At 41.1% G+C, this 19,898-nt stretch overlaps 1 protein-coding gene across 1 annotated transcript in view; it reads left to right on the top strand.

Annotated features, from left to right (window-relative positions):
- Positions 1–19,898, top strand: part of LOC135707395 (metastasis-associated protein MTA1-like) — a 270,524-nt gene that overhangs the window by 239,283 nt on the left and 11,343 nt on the right. Inside the window, exons 4-8 of the mRNA XM_065229214.1 lie at positions 18,139–18,353; positions 18,476–18,796; positions 18,867–19,055; positions 19,174–19,449; positions 19,516–19,895. Coding sequence (XP_065085286.1) covers positions 18,139–18,353; positions 18,476–18,796; positions 18,867–19,055; positions 19,174–19,449; positions 19,516–19,895 — 1,381 coding nt within the window. The remainder of the gene's footprint in view (positions 1–18,138; positions 18,354–18,475; positions 18,797–18,866; positions 19,056–19,173; positions 19,450–19,515; positions 19,896–19,898) is intronic.

Raw genomic sequence — 19,898 nt, 5'->3', positions numbered from 1 at the left:
GTGCTCAAACCATCGTTTCAGCTGGTCAGGGGGGTCGGTAAGCAATTGTCCAGTCGTGTCCTTCACTGGCATCCTCGGGTTCATCCATGCTCCACTCAGGCGTCGTGAGATATCGTAGAGGAGGCGTATATCGCCAGTGTTTGCGGCTTTCTCCCCTTCGTCGGCCAGGGAGTTCACCCACACTCGCTTGTCCCGTCTGCAAGAGCGCTTGACTTCCTTCTCTAGAGCCGAGTACCGTTGACGGGCTTCGTTCTTGGCTCCTCTGGTTCTCGCCCGCTCTATCGCGACTTTTGCTTCTCTACGCTCATCAATCTTCCACCAGGTTTCATCTGTGATCCACTCTTTCCTCTGGGTGCGCAGCTCACCCAAGTTGTTCTCGCTTGTTTCTATAAAGGCATTCTTGATGGCCGTCCATTGTTCTTCTACGCTGCCACCTTCTGGAACGTCCGCAGCTCGAATCTCGATTCTTCAACAAAAGACTTTTTACCGCTGGATCTTCAAGTCGGGGTGTGTTGAACCGCCGCCCGAGTCTCTCCTTCCGTCGCTGGATCCGCGCCATGCGTAGGCGGATTTCGCCGGTTAGAAGGTGCTGGTCAGACGCGATGTCGGCGCTGCGTTTATTCCGGACATCAAGAAGGCTCCGTCTCCATTTTCGGCTGATGCAGATGTGGTCGATCTGATTTTCGGTATGTCCATCACGGGAAACCCACGTGACTTTATGGCCGATGGGGGAAGAGCGAGCCGCCGATCATCATGTCGTTATTGCCACAAAATTCTGCAAACAGCTCACCGTTCTCGCTCATTTCGCCGAGACCATGGCGTCCCATGACACGCTCATAGTCCGTGTTGTCGGAGCCGATCTTCGCATTGAAGTCGCCAGTGTAGATCTTGATGTCACCCTGTGGAACCTTATCCACGACGGCATTCAGTTGACTGTAAAAATTCTCCTTGTCCTGTAGCTTGGCAGCATCGGTTGGCGGATAACATTAGATTATGGTAAGGTTACGAATCCGTGTTCTAAATCTGGCAACGATTATCCTCTCATTAACAGGCTCCCACTTGATGAGAGCAGCACTTGCCTGGACGCTAAGTAGGAGACCAACTCCACGATGGCGGGGAGCGTTTTCACCTCGAATACCAGAGTATAGTAGTACCAGTCCCGACGGTAGTTTGTGTTCTCCAAAGTTTGGCCAACGAACTTCACGCAGTCCCAGGATTTCCAGCTTCATGCGTCGTGCCTCGTTGGCGAGTTGTGCCAGTTTACCCTGCTGGGCTAACGTCAATACATTCCATGATCCAATTCGTGTCCGTTGTTTTGCGCTAAAAGTCGTTGCCGTTAAATCAGTTCGATGTCTTTCTCTGTTGCTTTCTGTAACAATTGTAAAGATTTCAGAGACAGTAGGTGGTTGGCCTAAGGTCTCCTATCCGCCGTGATGGGGCTGCCATCTTAGGTGTAGCTTCAGGGGAAGAGCATTTCTTATTCAGCCGCTGGATGCTAGTCAGTTGCTGTTTGAGCCGCACCTCCATGGTGAACAGACGCTCGGGTTGGCGAAGCATTTCCTCTATCACCGTGCTATGGTTACCGCGCCAGTGGTCGCGTCGCACCTCCTCACTCTGCTATTGTCGGATTGACAACATTGCCCAGGCTACGCCAACCAGCTGTGTCCATGTTTCAGCTGGCGGTCTTTTGTGATCATATGACTCGTGGAGGCGTGAGGTAAGGACCGGACTAAGGTATATCGCTCCTTCCAGATTGTCACTCAACATTTTGTAGCCCAGAGAGCAGGTGTGGACGTCTATTAATCTGGGCGATCGTACCTTGTTTCTCTGTGCGGTGTACTTTCCTCCTGACCGTATACGCACAGGCACTGTTAGAAATGGAAAAGGGCATAACACAACTCTGGAGATGAGAATGATTGCGTAAACATTTAACATCTACTCCGTTCAAAAAGTTGCACGAACCGTTCGTATGTTTAGTGGACCGTACACGATTGCTTTTATTGACAATAATCGTATTGTCAATACATTCAATATTGACGTCAATACATCGGTATTGACAATATTTCTGTATTCACATCATCAATATTAATGTCAATAATTCCCCTTCGCTTCAATATATTGATACGTGTGGGGTTCACTTTTGACTACGAAAAAACTTACACGAAGCGTTTTCTACGTAAGGGAGAACAGCCCATAATGCACCCCTGGGGTAAAATGCCCACTTTTAGAAAAACAGCGATAACTTTTCCTCAGATGCATTTTCCGGGTAACGGTTTGTGATTGTTTTCAACTGGAGGTTTCACAAATAATTCTTGATCATAAAATCATGTATTGACCTGCTGATTCCTTTAAAAAATTACATTTTGTGCAAAACAGGACACAGTTGTTAAAATCATCGACTGTAAATTAAGCTTTTAACATCATATATCACAAAAAAAAATAACAAATTTACGTTTCGTATATTTTTTAGATATTTTACTTGATGAATCACAGTTTAACATTCTATTGAGATTTTGAGACCTTATTTCTGATGTAACATAAAGAAATAATCATTTGAAATACCGCATCCCTTTGCATTATCTACTTGCAGGGGTTATGGTTTGTTTACCATGGGGTGCATTTTACCCCAATGTTGTGGTGCGTTTTGGCCATTGTTGTCATGCGTCTTGTCCCAATGTTGTGGTGCATATTGCATCATGAATCAGGCGTTTTGCCCCGCTATCATTTTGGAAGCAATTTAGAAAATACCTTGAAAGTCATGGAAAATCATCCTTTTGTAGTTCTAAATCATTCGATCTTTGTAGAAAACATGGTAATGAACCAAACGCCATTACTTTCTTTTTGATGTTAGCTTCCATTCGCCAGCCATTGACGATTTTGCTTAAAGGGTGCGTTTTGCACCATCCTACCCTACAGACGAAGCGTTCGTTTCGACCATTCGCTCGGTTCGTTTACACTCGTTCAACGATAGTTCGGTCACGTTTGCAACATGAGAAACAAACGGAGGGTGTGCAACTGTCATCTTTCTGTTCGATTTATAGGTGCTGAACCAACGTATGAACGCGTTCAAGCACATCACTGCTTGGCACTGATGAAGTCTGCAATTAGTAGACGAAATACGCGTATCTGCCAAAAGATTAGCAACTATAACGGAATTAAAAGCAAATAAACCGACACACTCAAAGCTTTTCATAAAGGGGTTCCGTTAAGAGGTTCAACAAATTTAAAGATTTACATAAAACCTGTCAATTTCGCTTTCAGTGCGTCACAATCAGCAAATTTATGAGTCGTGAGCGTTCATGAATCGTAAACTCGTGATTGTGACGCGTTGAAAGAAATGACGACAGGTTAAACTTTTATGTATCAAACTAATTACCATTTTCGGTTCTAATGATTTCATAATTCCGAAAAACAACTTTTTATACCAAGTGAGTGCAAACAACCCTGTAGGCCACCCTTAAGTTAACCCCAAAATATAAGCCTGTGCAAAAATAGTAAAGATTTAAAGGTAGCACAAATGGTTTGAAATTTGTATGGGAATTTATATGGAAGAATTTTTAAAATCACTTTGGTTCTACTGGTTCAAATATAGAGAAAAAAATGTCATTGCTATGACAAAGACCACAAAACCTGTTGTTGTTACGAGCAGTTTTACAGCCTATCAAGAAAGATAGCAATGAGAAAAAAAAATACAAAATAGGGTTCATTGTCTGATGATAATGTGGAAGACAACTGCACCAATTTCATCATAACAACAACAGGTTTGTCAATGATTCTCATAACAACCACATTGGGAAATGGCTCTGATTTTGGCATATGGATCTAAGATTGAGCCCATCGCTAAAAATCTGCTATTTATTAATTTTATCTAGATGAACGCGTCATTGGGACGGTACTAATGGATATTTTTGGTCGCTATTGAAAATTTAGTCGATTGCTGAATTTATGTATGGTCCCAAATTAGGGGCATTTAGGCCGACATTACATCCATTTCCCCAATCATTTTTTTTTCATCGTTTGGACAACTACAACCAAAGTTAGAGCAATGTAAGTGAATCTCAATAATTTCCCATAGTAATTCACCGAAATCTCCACATAAACTTCAATCCATTGGCGCGACCTCTAAACCTTCATCAATCTTTACCATTTTTTACATAGACTCATGCTTTGGGGTATTAAATCGAACTATAGATGGTGGCCTATAATAAATTTATCACTTTTTTTTTAAACAGAGCACCCAAATGAACAGCTCCTACCCATCCGGTTAAAGGTAATGGAAGTGGAACATAAAAGCTATCTTTTGGGCATTCAGATATTTACCAGACCCATTGCAATGGTGAAGCTGATGATGGGAACATAAATTTGGCCGGACACTAGAACGCAACATCAGCAGTGTACCTGCGATGAGAAGCTATCACGCACAAAAAAATGGCAAAGAGAACGAAATGGATGCATCTACTAGCAAATAAATGAATTTCGCGCCACCCTCTGAAATCTCGCAAAACAGAGAAAAAACAACCTTCCCAGGATCACACTCTCCTATGCCGGTCGCCATCGTCAGTGGGTAGAACTTTCCTTTTTCTTTTTTTGCCCTCTCAAACTTTTTCGGCGTTTTATAACCAAACTCTAAATTACCGACGAGCAGCTCTCGCTGTAGGTCCTATCGTTCATCCATTTCCCCAGCGTAAACGTGTATGTGTGTCCGTTCGCAAGTACGAACGAGAATACGGGGATCGGTTGGTAGATGTGCATGTATTTCTCCGTTCAATTTCCGCGTCATGGTTCCTTTTTCCGAAAAAAAAACTCCATCACCCAAAACCACCCACAAAATGGTCACACAGCATTCGCCCCTTCCCCCACAAAAGTATCATGCGCCTCCATCATCATCTGCGTTCGTTCGTTACTTGCACCACTTCGCTCCTCCTCCTCCGCTTCCTCCCCCCCCCCCCACAGAACAACCAGGATCAGGCTAGTTTTGCTACCCAGAAACCCTTCCCCGGCCTGTCGTTCGAAGGCAGATACCGGGAATTCTCATTTTATAATAAACCCCAAATGATAGAAAACCCGTCCCTTTCACCAATCCCCCCCTTTCCCTCCTCACATACAATTCCTATCCGAAAACATCCCAACTTGGCGACGGGGCATAGAACGGACAACAAGCTCGAGATCCATTTTCCGCCTGAGCCTTATTGCTATATAGTTTTGCCCGACCCTTTCCCAGCTTCTGCTCCTCTTTTTTCCGCCAACTTTTCCCTGCTAGGTAGATTTCACCGTGCGCTCGTCGTTACGGCGGGTGGCGCTTTCACTCTGCTGGTTGGTCGCCGGTTTTCTGAACGGAACGGATCTGATGTGCGCTGTTGCTGTGCGGAGAATGTGCTAGGTATGTACATGCGGATGGTACACGGATGTCCTTTCTCGGTGGTGTGACTCTTTTCCTCTTCCTATTGAGGGGTGTTTTTTTTGGAGTGCTTCTTGCAGATGGAAAAAGGTGGTGACCGCATCGTCACCAACCATAGAGTGGGCAAATTTCGCGGTGAAATATTGAAAACAATAGCTGCTGCGTGCTCGTGCCTTCGAACTCCCTTTTGGGACCATGCGTTGAGCTTGAAATTGACAAAGTTGGATTGAGACATACCGCGGTGCCGGGTCTGTGGATGGGTCTTTGAAAGGCGATTGGAATGCGTCTCAGTAGGTAACTGGAACGACACTTGGTTTCAGATATTTTGTGGAAACTTTTTGTATGGGAGATGAGATGGAACTACGGTTACATAATTCAACGGACGAACCATTCACACCCCTCTCTTCTGTATCGCCCATATCCCGAGCAAAGTCGGTTAACAAAATGAAAGCAAATTGATATTAAAGTGTGCAGTTCCTATCATAATGAAAACTCATTTTGATTTCAAATGTTGCGACATAAGTTTGATATCATATTGTGCTTTCATTATGCAGTCAAGACGTTTTAAATGAAAGCAACTTAACTTGAAGTTCTGCTGTTTACGTATTGTTTAAAATTTAATTGAAATTCATCTGTCGTTGAACTAATGATTATCGTTTATCTGATTTGTTTAACACATTTTAGGTCATTCGTGACTTGCCCGCGGTGAGATTGGAGCCGAAGTCTTACAGCTTGAGAAACATGAATGGTAACCATTTACTCTAGGCCCGCATTCAGTTAAACATTATGAATGCAAAATCAGTAATCAAATTGATTTCATTGAAAGCAGGATTAGTTTTCCGTTTGCTTCAACAGTGTAAAATTTTGCTCTCATTTTTGCTGTGTTAACCGTTAAGTCAACCAAAATGAGATCAACTGGAGTATTCAAAATAAGTTACATCATAACAGCAAATTCTGATTTCAATTTGATGTTCAGCTTTGCTCGGGATGCCATTCGTCCAAGAAAGCATCATCAATCAAGCTGAATTTTATCGTCTCAAGGATATTAAGATTGATTTGAATAAGTATAGGGTGGGTCAAGGTTGTATGGAGAAAATAAACATTAGAAGGTCTCAATTCGATCGTTTGAGAATCAAGTAAAGAATGAATTCAATGCCGACAATTTAAGCATCGTTCAATATCGCATAAACTTTAAAAGATTCAGATTGACGAAAAAGGGTAAAGAGATCCCTTGTTTCGCAGACTGTAAATTGATTCGACTTACCAGAAGGCGTGAATTTTGCATTTCACGAGGAGTTCGCGTTTTTATTGCTTTTTATAACTGAGCCCACTAGCGGAAAAAAAATCCTGTGTCAGATTTTACCTCTCAGAACTCCATGAAGCTTTGCATAATTGTTCGTTATAAGCAACATGTCAGATTTGTTTTAGGATTCCCATTTTTACCTGAGCCATTTTTAATCGAGCCTTATTTTTCAAATTGGCATATTAGATATTTTTTAAGACTCGGAATAGGGTGGGTGAAAAACATTATGTCGACTACGTAGCCTCCGAAAAATGTGTACCGGCATTTTAACTGCAGGGTGGCCAGTGTATTTTCATTTGAAAATTCCCGGTTTTTTCCCCGGTTTTTCCGGTTCAAATCTTAAAAAAATTCCCGGTTATTAATATTCAACAAAAAACGATATTGAACGCATTTTGTAAATTTTCGGTAGTTAGAGGTAATAGGGGCATAGTGAACAAGTGGGGCATAGTGAGCATCCCGTGCACCAGCTTCGACTTCCGGCCGTTCGGAACAAATTGGTTGGTGGTAGGATCAATATCATAATGATATTGAACCTGGTAGTAGGTAGGTTGATTTGTTTCATGCAGCTGGAGATCCAGAGCCAAACTGCGGGATGCTCACTATGCCCCACCTGTTCACTATGCCCCTCCTCCCCCTATTTGTGGAAAAAATAAAAGCAAAATTACAAAAAGTTTTTTTAAAGCTGAAAGTAAAAATTGATCTCTATGAGTCACTTAATGTATTGCAAATAAATGCAAATCAATGATTTGGATCTTTCGAGATACATCGAAAACTTACTTTTTTAAGCTTGATAGATCTTATGATTTCAAAGCCCTAGAATTTATTGAGTAACAGAGTTTAAAGTCATTAGGCCATATGCTATCTGGGTGACAGAATTGTGAAGAATAAAATATTTAATTAAAATAATGTTTCAGAAAAAAATGAACTTGATACCAATGAGAACTAGAAGAAATTGTTAGGGATATCGGATAAAGAAAATGTGCCTTCACTTCGTTGTCTATACTAACATAAATATAAACCTTTCAGTACTAGGGCTGATGTAAAAAGTTAAACACGAAAAAAAAAATATGTAAAATCTACTGACATTGGAACTCGTTCAACGTGAAACTAAACATGGTTCATGAAATTTAATACCCACATCCAATAGACCAATACTTGAAGAATATTACTAAAGAATAAAAAAAAAGTGATTTACTAAGATTCACAAGATTCTGGGGCTTTGACATTTGTGTAAAGTCTGTAACTAGAACTTTTCTTTAAAATAGTCGTGATGTAATATTTGAAGAAAAAATAATTAACGATTTTGAAAAATTTTCAAGATCACAGATTTAAAAAAAAAATCATACTGGAGTCATAATTGTCAAGGCACTGACAATTTGAAAGTGCATTTGAAAGGTTATAACAAATAAAAGAACAACCTATAGGACCTTGCGGACAAACCCTGCAAATTTAAGTCAAATTTAAAAGTAGTCAACGTGTTGATTTCAGACAAATATTGAGGAGGAATCCCGCATAATTTTCGAAGGAGAAGTTCTGAATAGAATTCCAGAATTATTCTGACATGAAGTCCTTAGGAATTGTTAGATGAATTTGGAGAGATTTCTGTGGAGAAGGATGCTCTAAAAAGCTCTAAATTGAATTCTTAGATAATTTTGGAAGATTTAAAAAGGAGTTGTGAAAAGAAAACTTTAAGGAAAATTCCTACGTGATTCTGAAGAGATTTTTATGGGGATCTCGAAGAAAATGACAGATGAATTTTAAGAAGAATTTCAATAGAATTATGACGAGAATTCAACAAGAAACAGAGATTTTTTAATAAAATTGCATGGTTGACTTCGAATTAAAAACGAAACATTAAAACCTTGGAGAAGAATAGTTCAGATTCAGTTTTTACAAATATTTGTTTCCAAATTCGAGTATGTTCAATATTTTCTTTTAATGCCCATGCACCTTACATCTGAAATTGAAACGACAAAAATCAGTTTGAATTATTGCTGAGTGATTAAATTCTAAAAACAATGGGAAACTGAAGAAAATTATGCAGCAAATAGAGCTAGACATTCATTTGGTAAAGAATCACTCTGTTTTAATGGTTTATTCTAAAATTCTGGTACACAAATTTGTTCCTATGGTAAATTTATTTTTCTCGGTTCTCTCGTCGAATTCCCGGCTTTTTCCCGGTTACTTTTCAAATTCCTGGATATTTCCCGGTATTCCCGGTTTTCCCGATTCGCTGGCCACCTGAACTTAGCCATTTCATGATGAATTTCAAAAATTGTGGTACCTCTAGAATTCCTAGGGTCTTTAGATTACACTGGAGTCGCTTTTAACGCGGTTTTTTTTTACACGGTTTTTTATGCGGTTTTTTTTACGCGGATTTCGGAATTTACGTGAATTTCGGAATTTACGTGGTTTTTTTTACGCGTATTCCTGAATTTACGCGGTTTTTTTTACGCGGATATCAGAATTTACGCGGTTTATCATTATACACTAGAGTTGCTTTTTACGCGGTTTTTTTTACACGGTCTTTTTTACGCGGGTTTTTTTTTACGCGGATTTCGGAATTTACGCGGTTTTTTTTACGCGGGACGTATCACCCGTGTAAAAAACGACTCCAGTGTATATTGATTGTTTATAGGTTTTGCAAGTGGCTTAAGATCTATAATTTAGATTAATGGGCTCAAAAGTTTATAATTAGCCAGAATACAGTCATGGTTCCTATATATCCGTAAAAGTATTCAATTCATGAAACTGAACCTAGAGCTACGCAGTTTTTTTTTTTTCGGAACTGTGATGATCAAGGAATCAAAAATATCGCCAAATGACAAAATGACCATCGATCAACGAGCCGAACGATAAAGCTATGTCAGCAATCGAAAGCAATAATGATATAATCTTCTTCTTTCTTTTTCATGACAAACGGCCTTTGTAATATAGCTCACTCGGGTCGGTAAAGGGTATCCCACATCAAATTGAATCACGGGAAAAACGCTGTAGAAAATTACCTGTTGGGTATTTTCTCTTGAAAATTTTGGGTAGAAGTAATGTAGAGTGTATTATTTACACTGTATTTTTATCGCTGTCAGTTTTTCAAAAGTTGGAAAAGATGGCGTCACCCGAAAAGCAACGTCGCGAATTGATTTTGCGCTAGCACCTGGAAAATCCTCAACTCTCTCATCGGGACATCGGAAAACAACTCGGAATCGTGCAGTCAACGGTGAGTCGTGTGATTAAACGTTACTGTGAAACTCTGAGCATCGAACGGAAGGAGAAATGCGGTCCGAATGGATGTTCTATTAGTGATCAGGATCACAACCGTGTCGTGAAAGCGTTTAAGCGGAATCCCAATGCTTCGGTCAGGGATGTGGCCAAAAAGTTGAATCTCTCCAAGTATTTCGTTCTGAGAGCCAAGGACCGGGAGGGATTGCATACGTATAAAGTGCAAAAAGGCTCCAAATCGTGACGAACGGCAAAATATGGTGGGAAAGTCACTTCAAAGAGTTCTAATATCCCTTTTCCAAATATTGACATTCTTTGATTGAACAGTGATCCACAGCTGCAGATTATTTATATGTTCAGCAGTTTCGTTTTCAAATTGACAAAACCGACATTCGCTAGACGGAATTTTTCCAATTTTATATAAGTGATATCTGCTAGAGCAGTGACCAGTCATCAGACCAGTTATTATCCGAAGATCTTTTTTTCTAAGATTAAGCAAAATCCGGGCTTTTGCTGCACTTGGTCTTATAAATCTTTTCGCCTGTCTGGATACATCTATGGCGTTCCAGTTGGATTTTACTACGGACGTTTCCCAACTTTTAGTTCCATCCTTATAGTACACTCAGGGACTCCACAAAATGGTTCCGGACCGATGAAGTTCGATGCAGAAGCTCGTCTTGCTAGACTGTCGGCATTTTCATTTCCTTCAATGCCACAATGGCCGGGCACCCAGTATAATATGACTTCGTTCCTTTCGGCCAATTGTTTTAAGGAAAGAATACATTCCCACACTAGCTTCGATCGACATGTGAACGCCTTAAGCGCATTAAGAGCAGCTTGGCTATCCAAGAATATACAGATCTTGTATTTTCTTGTTAGACAGATGTTTGCACATTCTATGGTTGCTTGAATTTCTGCTTGAAATACTGTGGGCCTAGTGGCAAACGTTTTTGCTTACTGAGCAGAAGACCGTGGGCTTAGTCCCAAGCTCCTTCGCGTTATATGATCGTTAGGACATCAATTCAGCTTATCGTTTACCAAAATGAACCCTGCTGCAAACCCAACCCTCTTATTCAACATCCCAGTGATTCCTCGTGGAAGTGCAGAGGTGTTCTCGGCTTCCATCAAAGCGAGTGTCATGTCAACACAATCCTTCTCATTCCTTTCTTGACCTGTGTTCGGGCGCGGAAGGCGCTGGCATTGCCTAATTTAAGATCACCAGTTTTTACACATTGAGGATGATTGCTAGTCCCAAGCATCGTCTATTGGTTCTCTGTGTAATTACAGCTGATCTGGAAATAACAGAGTAGCAACCGTGGGCGGTCAATCAAGCTCAAGCTCAAGCAAGCACCATCATTTGTATATTTGATATTGAACATTAACCTCGGAAACTATTTGCATATCAAGCGAAAACGTAGTCCTGTATTGTCGCGAAGCGTTATGGTTCTGAGATGCTCGATGACCCTGGAGGGATCGTTTTTGCTTACTGAGCAGAAAATCATGGGTTTAATCCGAAGCTCTCCGTCATGACTCTTAAAATTCATTATCAATAAACAAAATTAATATGTTATTTCGATATCCGGCATACATACTTTTGGTTGCATCGCCAACTTGAGGTGAATTCTAACCGAATATCCTACCCAACCCTCCAACTCCGTAGCACTTATGAGGGTGTCGCTAAGTCGGTGGCCTCTCGTTAAGTAAGTACTACATCAACATTTCCTTCCCTATCCCTAGTTATGGTAAAGATGGGCGTGGCCGGGAATAGCGACAGTCATGCTTCTGTTACTCTTGTTTAGATTGGAACCAATGTTTACTCCCAGATGCCAGGCTTATTTATAAAAAATCTGGCAAAAATCTGGCACAGCAAATTAACATAGGAAGCTGCCAGATTTCTCAAAAAATCTGTCTGGCAGAGCAACAATTTCTCTGGCTGTGCCAGATAAATCTGGCAACCTGGCAACGCTGCTCCCCAGCATTATTCCTGAAAGTAGTCTAACTGAGAATTTCAGAAGAGACGTGAGTGTCGCTAGTATCCAATCTACGAAGTATATCATAACAACGCTAACGCTAACGAAATACTGTGGGACTATGTCCCATTGGTATAATTTTACTGACTCCAGGGCCAAAGACCCCAGCTCCAGTATGTTCACCCATCTTCGAGCCGTCGGTGTAAAATACAATAGATCCTGGACGTATGTTTGGCCCACCAGACTCCCATGTATGGTGGCTTGGTTTAACCATTTTGAAGGGAACATCGTAGTTTGTCTTTGTTACCATCCAATCTTCTATTGTTTTTACAGCTGAATTTAACTTGAAACCCTTAAGGATCTTTAGATGTCCTACCAAGTCACCATCTAGAAGTTTATTTTGGCGGTTAAACTGTAAAGCACTTTTTGCTGCCTGTAGTTAACCTAATATGTTTTGAAAAAAAAAAATTGTGAAGCTATTGGATCAGTTTCATGGATTTACCACTTTTACGGATGTTCAGGATATTCCATAGGACGGCCTCATGGCTATCCGGATCCATGTTTATGTCACAACCCAAAATTCTTTTTTATTACACAGTTCCAAGTATTTAAAAAAAAACACTGAGCGCTGGGATCAGTTTCATGGATTGGCATCTTTTACGGATGTTCCGGATCTTCCGGAGGACGGTCCCATAGTCATCCGGGTCCATGTTTATGTCACGATTCCAAGTATAATCCACGTAAAAAAAGTAGAAGGGTCTGTGCCTAGGGGCACGAACGGAAGCTTGACGTAGGACCGCTAGTGGACGGAACAAATGTGAACATTTAGTTCTTTTAATTGATCAATCATCAATTATTTTAACTCTTTCCGTTTTTTATTTGTAAGCGTATCAAATTTGAAGTATTTATTTCAAAAAGAAAGTTGATGAAGAGAATCCAAGGGACTGTCAACTTGAGTATTTTCGATTCATCTACCCGACTTTAAAAGGTGTATTTTGTTTTTTTTTTTGTTATTTATGAATTTTTAAGTTTTGTGCATTTTGGTATTAAAGAGTATTCAATTAACCCCTCACAGGATTTCCTTCCGAATTATATGAATGGGGTTTGGCGGAAAGTATCGTTTGTGCAGAATGCGTAAAAAAGGAGGGACTTCGAGAGATTGAACTCGTGAGAGCTAATTTTCTCACAAATTTGATTTTATTGGCTTTCTGGTAACTGAATATACACTAGACTGATGCAAATTTTGACATTTTCACTCCATAGTGCTCAAACGGTTCCAAATCGGGTCCTGATTAGTCTCCCAAAATTTGAACTCATTTGATAAGAAACTGACTTGGCACAAACCTTTTGAAGTTTATATGAAAATTACTATGGGAAATCCAAACTTTTTGTTCATTGTCTTCTTACCTTTTTTCAGTTTCTTATCGAATGAGTTCAAATTTTGGGAGACTAATCAGGACCCGATTTGGAACCGTTTGAGCATTGTGGAGCGAAAATGTCAAAATTTGCATCAGTCTAATATACACCCAAAGCGAATTATTCCCACTTCTCTCAAATTCTATAACACTTCCTACCAGCGTGTTCTGGAAAATGGTCGGACGATGATTAATCTCACCAATACATTCGGGCCTACAATTCCACACCTTCTATAGATACCAGGTTGAGCCTTGATAGCTAGCTGCTTGCGGGAACTGATGACCTTGACAAATGTCCAAATAATACTCTTAACAAATATATGGTGGTCCTGAAAAGGACCGTTTTGTAGTGATGGTTGAGTAATGCTGAGCTGGGTGTTCAACACGGATGAGGCTGTCGACCTGTATGTCGTTTGGAGCGAGGGTGACACGCATGACATAGATGACCGACCCGCAGCGACTCACGAAGAGCTACTGATTCCGATCCATAGCATAGCGGTCGTTGGAAACGTGTGGTTCTGAGTATGGCGATGAGTGTGCAAAATATTACGCAATTCCATCCTCCCTAATCGCACGCGCCCGAGGATAGGAGGAGAATGCCACTTCGACTTGTTTCGTCTAGTTACTACTCTCTGACGACTGTGTTGGGGAAGCAGCATATGCATGTAGGTAATTGGTGGGTTTGTTAGTTAATTCGACGCTTTTGGCCAATGCTGGACATTTACCAGTTTTTCAATAGTTTCTTGTTAAAAATCAACATTCGGAAGCATTGTTATCGATGCGTAGCCATATTCCTGATCGATTGGTGATAAAATTATTGAAATTGGACCAGGTGCAGCTGAGTTATGAACGTTCCAAATCATTCTTAATTTGTTACATGTTCCATTTTCCATTTCACAAAGTGTACCTCCATATAGAAATCAAAGACGTAGTCCTACGTCAAAAGCGTTGTGATTCAAAATCCGCGAAAAAATACTCCACTGTATTCCCATCGTGGAATTTTTAATATACTCCTCCTGTTTGCAGCATATTACTATGATGAATATTTAATACCAGCGGACAGTTCTACCAAAATTTATTTTATGTGGTTTAACCATTCTACAAGTCAGAGACGAATTAGCCAACGGCGAAATCCAAATTCATTCTACAAATTTTATTTTTATTTTATGCCATATAACTGTATCAAATCACCATTATACCAAACCATACCACTATGCCAAATGGCCATCATATTTTTCTCTTCATTCCTAATGCCAAAATATATTTATCTTATGCCAAATTACTATATGCCAAACGGCGTTATGTTATGCCAAATGAGGTAGCCCTGGTCATTTTACTGTTTTCGTCCTCCCTACCTTTTTTAATGGTGGTTTGGTTTAAACATGTAGGCTTCTTTTTAGGCGACGCTCATTTAGCATAAAGCCGTTTGTTATAATGGTCATTTGACATAATGGCTATTTGGCATAATGGCTATTTGGCATAACTCCCGAAAAACATTAAAATTAAATAGTAGGTCGTTTGGCATACTTTCCGTTTGGCAAGATGGAGACCATAGTAGGCAGGTCTGACTGTTATATGGGCTAACTTTACTTGCGCTGAATAATAAGTATATACGCCCTTTGGAGGATCTTGCTTTTTTTAAGCATAAGCAGTTTTTAAGAGTTTGATCTCAATATGGTTGAAACTGGGAAAAAAATAGTAATTTCTTAAGTAAATGACTTATTTTAATCATGAACTTTTTTTCATGTTTTTTTTTTCTCCTTTGAACAGCAGATAATGATAACAAATCAGTAATATTCGTAAAATAAATTAATATCTCGCCCTCTTTTTTCTTGAACTGTTCTCCAATTGCACATAGCTGTTCTCTCATATGACCATGATCAAAATAATAATTATATATCGGATATTTTCCCTTCTTTTGAACATGAGCTGATTATAGCAGATTATAGGGGAAATGGATGTAACGTCGGCCTAAATGTCTCTCTAAATTTTCAATAGCGACCCAAAATATCCATTAGATAAAATTTATAAATAGCAGATTTTTAGCGAGCGGCCCAATCTTAGATCCATAGGCCAACATTAGAGCATAATCTCCCTATCCACTGCTAGTAGTCAATGGTCCATTTCAAGACTTCAGATAGTTCGAGCTGTCGAACGGCATTGTGAAGTGAAAATACAATTTTCCTCTTACATACTCCTGGGGCATCTGCTGGTTCCAGAATGAGCTCCCCAATGGCATTGTTTTGTGTAAAAATGTGATTGCATCCTACTACAGGTCCCCCCAGGGCATTCCAGTGACTCCGGAAAGGTCAATGTGGTCAATGATCCACTTCAATTCTATAGAAAGCATATTCATGAAAATTCATGAAAATTCAGGTTTCCCCGGGGGCATACCGGAGGTCCCGAGAGCGGCCAATGTGGTAAATGATTCACTTTAAGTCTATAGAAAGAATATTCATGAAAATCCATGAAGAATGAGCTGTCGTACGGTATGTTTTTGAGTAAAAACGCAATTGTCCCCTACTACAGGTTCCAATGTGGTCACTGATCCATTTGAAGTTTAATGAATGCCTATTCTTGAAAAACCACGAAGAATGAGCTGTCGCACGGCATGTTTTGGTGTAAAAATGCAATTGTCCCCTGTTCCAGGTTCCCCTCGGGGCATACTGGATGTTCTGAGAGTGGCCAATGTGGTCAATGATGCATTTAAAGTGCATGGTAAGCGTGATTACCTCTCACCCCAGCAGGCCTGGGTTCAATCCCAGTCGGCGCCGCCGGGATGTTCTGAGGCATAACATCTCTGATCACGCCTTCCTTCGGATGGGAAGTAAAGCCGTTGGTCTCCGGTTCATGAGTTGATGGGTCGATAGGTAGGGTCCAGGTGTGGGAGCTGCCTTCCTGGCACGTCGGTAGCATTGGTGCTCAGCACGGAAAACAAGATCGACGGAAAAAACAAACCAAAGGAAAAAAAAAAAACAGCATCATATATAAAATTTCACCAAAAATTTAGCAATTCAGACAAGCCCTCCGGAAACCCGGAATATCTCCGGTATCCGGTGACCAGAATTATTTTCGTGGCTACACCGTAGAACAATACACTGAAGTCTTTTTTTACACGGTTTTTTTTTACGCGGTTTTTTTTTTACACGGTTTTTTTTACACGATTTACACGGTACGTTTTTAACGATTTCTCGACAACGATATAACCTATCGACTTGATTCCAATCACATTATCCGTTTCAAGCTATTTGTAATCGAATGGCATACTTAAAAAAAATCATAATTTTTGGTGTAAATACAGAAATTTTTAAAATATGTCTATATGGACCATATCATGCTTTAATTACAAATGGCATCAAAATCCGATTTTTTAAAAACTTTTAAGCATGCGAAAAATCAAAATCTCGTAGGTTTTTTTTTACACGGTTTTTTTTACACGGACCGTATCCCCCGTGTAAAAAAAGACCTGAGTGTATTAATTTTCCAGTCAAATGCTTTTGAAAGATTTAAAATCGGATCATATTTGACGAAGTTACAACACTCCAAAGTTGACCAAAAATTTGCCTATCCTAGTTATTTTGAATAACCCCTGTAAATACCCGGATCGTAACATTCTACTATCGTCGGGTCTGGGAACTTAAAATTACTCCCAAACGCAGTGGCCTCACTTTTTACCGGTGCACCAACATTCAAAACCAGATTTAATGCCATATTCATACCCGAATCGTATGAAAAATACACTTAATCTTCTAGTTTACTCGATATCTATCCATTGCAAGTAATATTTTGATAATTGTTTATGTTTTGAGAGTTGAGTTTTGAAATACTGAGCATCTAGTAATGTTCGAAAATTAAAAATTTCTTCACGTATTCGGCCAAACGGCATTCGGCCAATTGGCCGGACACCTGGGCAAGTGACTTCCTCTTGCATTCCTTTGATCTTCTTCTTAAAATCATTCTACAATTATTTTAGTATTCTCGCGAAAATGCGCTTAAATTTCCCTTCATAGTTCGCTTTAATGGTGGTTCCTAAAAATTCTCTTGGAACTCTGAACAGATCTCGTCAGGAGCAAAAAATCAACTCAGCATTCCTAAAGCATCCTCCCAAAATTCATTTAAAATTTTCATCAGAATTCATTTGGATTTCTTCCTAAAATTCCGATGAGATTCTCCTCAAAATTTGTCAAGAATCCACCTGGGAATTTGCTTGAAATTCACTTCCTAAGTTTCCTTTTGATCGTACAACTACAGACCACATTCATAAGCGAATATGCATAATTGACGTAGCATTTTAGGGTGACCCATGTAGAAAAATACGCTACAAGGGGAGGATACCAAAGTTGGTACAACTTTAGCCCCCTCCCTCTTGTAGTGTATTTTTCTACATGGCTGGTAGCCCTGAAATTCCACGTCATTTATGCCTCTCTCCTCAGAGTTTCACCCGTTAACCGAAATAATAATCATTGCCCTAAGTAACAGCTTTGGTTTTATCATGCTCTTGTAGACCTCGCTCAAGTAAACCATCGATAAAACTTGGGGTATTTTTATCATATCTAGCTGTTTACTGGAAAAACCGAGAAAAATCTGGAATTGAAATTCTCAAATCCAGTAGCACCCTTCTAAAAGGAGTGCAAGAAATTCTGGAAAAAAAAACAAGAAAGTCGTATCCTTGGTTCGTTCAATCCTGGAGTATAGTGCCATCGTCTGGTGCCCCTTAGAGCCATCTAGAATCGACCCATTAGGTCACAAAAGTTGAATCATACCGCCTCCAAACTTCAACAGCCATACTTTACTCATGTTTGCTTTCTTTTGCTCCTCTCCCTTTGTCCACAGTTGCCCTCGAAGAGGAACGGAATAGTCCCAACAGCACCGGCAGCGGCATCGACCGAGGCGAGCAGCTGAATCCAAAGCAACGGCACCAGATGAAGCACCGCGAGTTGTTCCTGTCCCGCCAAGTAGAAACCCTGCCGGCTACCCAGATCCGAGGCAAGTGCTCGGTGACGCTGCTCAACGAGGAGGAATCGCTGCTCAGCTATCTGAACAAAGACGTGAGTAGTAGTAAAGGATCGATTTCCAAACAGGCCGCGACAATCGACGATCGCCTTCGAAGGATCACACCTTTTCTCGTTTGTGGGACACCGTTTGGTCTAAATTTGCTTTGCTATTTTAGGATACCTTCTTCTACTGCCTAGTATTCGACCCGACGCAGAAGACCCTGCTGGCGGACAAGGGTGAAATCCGTGTCGGAAGTCGATACCAAACGGAGGTGCAAGCGATGCTGAAGGACGGTGAGAAGTACGAGCGGAATCTTGAAGAAATGGAAACGATAGTGTGGACGCCGCGGCATACGCTCAACGATAAGAAGATCGATCAGTTCCTGGTGGTGTCCCGGTCCGTTGGTACCTTTGCCCGGGCACTGGATTGTACCAGCTCAGTGAAACAACCGTCCCTGCACATGTCGGCTGCGGCTGCTAGTCGTGATATTACCTTGGTAGGATTGATTACTGTCTATATAGGGATTTTGAATCGAAACTTCAGGGTTCATTTTCGGTCCTTTTCAGTTTCATGCGATGGATACCCTGCACAAGCACAACTACTCGATAGAGGATGCCATGTGTTCATTAGTGCCCTCCAGTGGGCCGGTGCTATGTCGAGACGAGATGGAGGAGTGGAGTGCTTCCGAAGCGAACCTCTTCGAGGACGCCCTAGAAAAGTACGGCAAAGACTTCAACGACATTCGGAACGACTTTGTGAGTAGTACCTATCGAGGAAGGGTTCCGATTAACGGTGTCTGCTCCCTTCTGTACCCTACGTATTAAATGGGGGAAATGTTGTACTAACTGGGTTGCTTTTGTTTTTACCATGCAGCTTCCATGGAAAACGCTCAAAAGCATAGTGGAGTACTACTACATGTGGAAAACGACGGACCGATACGTTCAGCAGAAGCGGGTGAAAGCCGTCGAGGCCGAGTCGAAGTTGAAGCAGGTCTACATTCCCAACTACACCAAGCCCAGCCCGGCGCTGATCACGAACAACAACAAAAACATTCTGAACGGAAACTCGAACGGAAGCAGTGGCGTGGAGGTGCTAACCATCAGCAGTGGAAAACCGTGTGAGTCCTGCTCGACGTTAGCGTCACAACAGGTAGGGTTCTCGTAGATGCTAGTTGTCCGGATAATTAATTGTAATTAATCCCATCTTCTCTAGCAGTGGTACTCGTGGGGTCCATCGCACATGAGCTGCCGTTTGTGTCAGATCTGTTGGAACTATTGGAAGCGTTACGGAGGCCTTAAAGTAGCATCGCGATTAGCGGATAGTGGTGATATCGTCGACACGACGACGACAGCAGGAGGAGGCGAAGGAGGAGGAGGAGCAGTAGTAGTAGCAGTAGCAGTGGCAGCACCAACAGCAGGAATAGGATCGCCCGGTATCGTGTCACTGAAAAAAACACCACAACGAGTAATCAGCGGCCCAGCAACCGGGACCGGCAGTGCCGGAAGTGATATCGATGATGATCTGACCATTGTGGCTAGTAGTGGACCGATCGGAAGTTTAGACAGCGGCGGACTGAGTAATCATCGACCGCATAGGTA

The sequence above is a fragment of the Ochlerotatus camptorhynchus genome, unplaced genomic scaffold, assembly GCF_037179485.1.
Source record: "Ochlerotatus camptorhynchus isolate MF236.1 unplaced genomic scaffold, CSIRO-AGI_Acam_v1.1 ptg000024l, whole genome shotgun sequence".
NCBI classification, from domain to species: domain Eukaryota; kingdom Metazoa; phylum Arthropoda; class Insecta; order Diptera; family Culicidae; genus Ochlerotatus; species Ochlerotatus camptorhynchus.
Note: the sequence above shows the minus strand (reverse complement) of the source record. Positions and strands in the feature narration are given on the sequence as shown.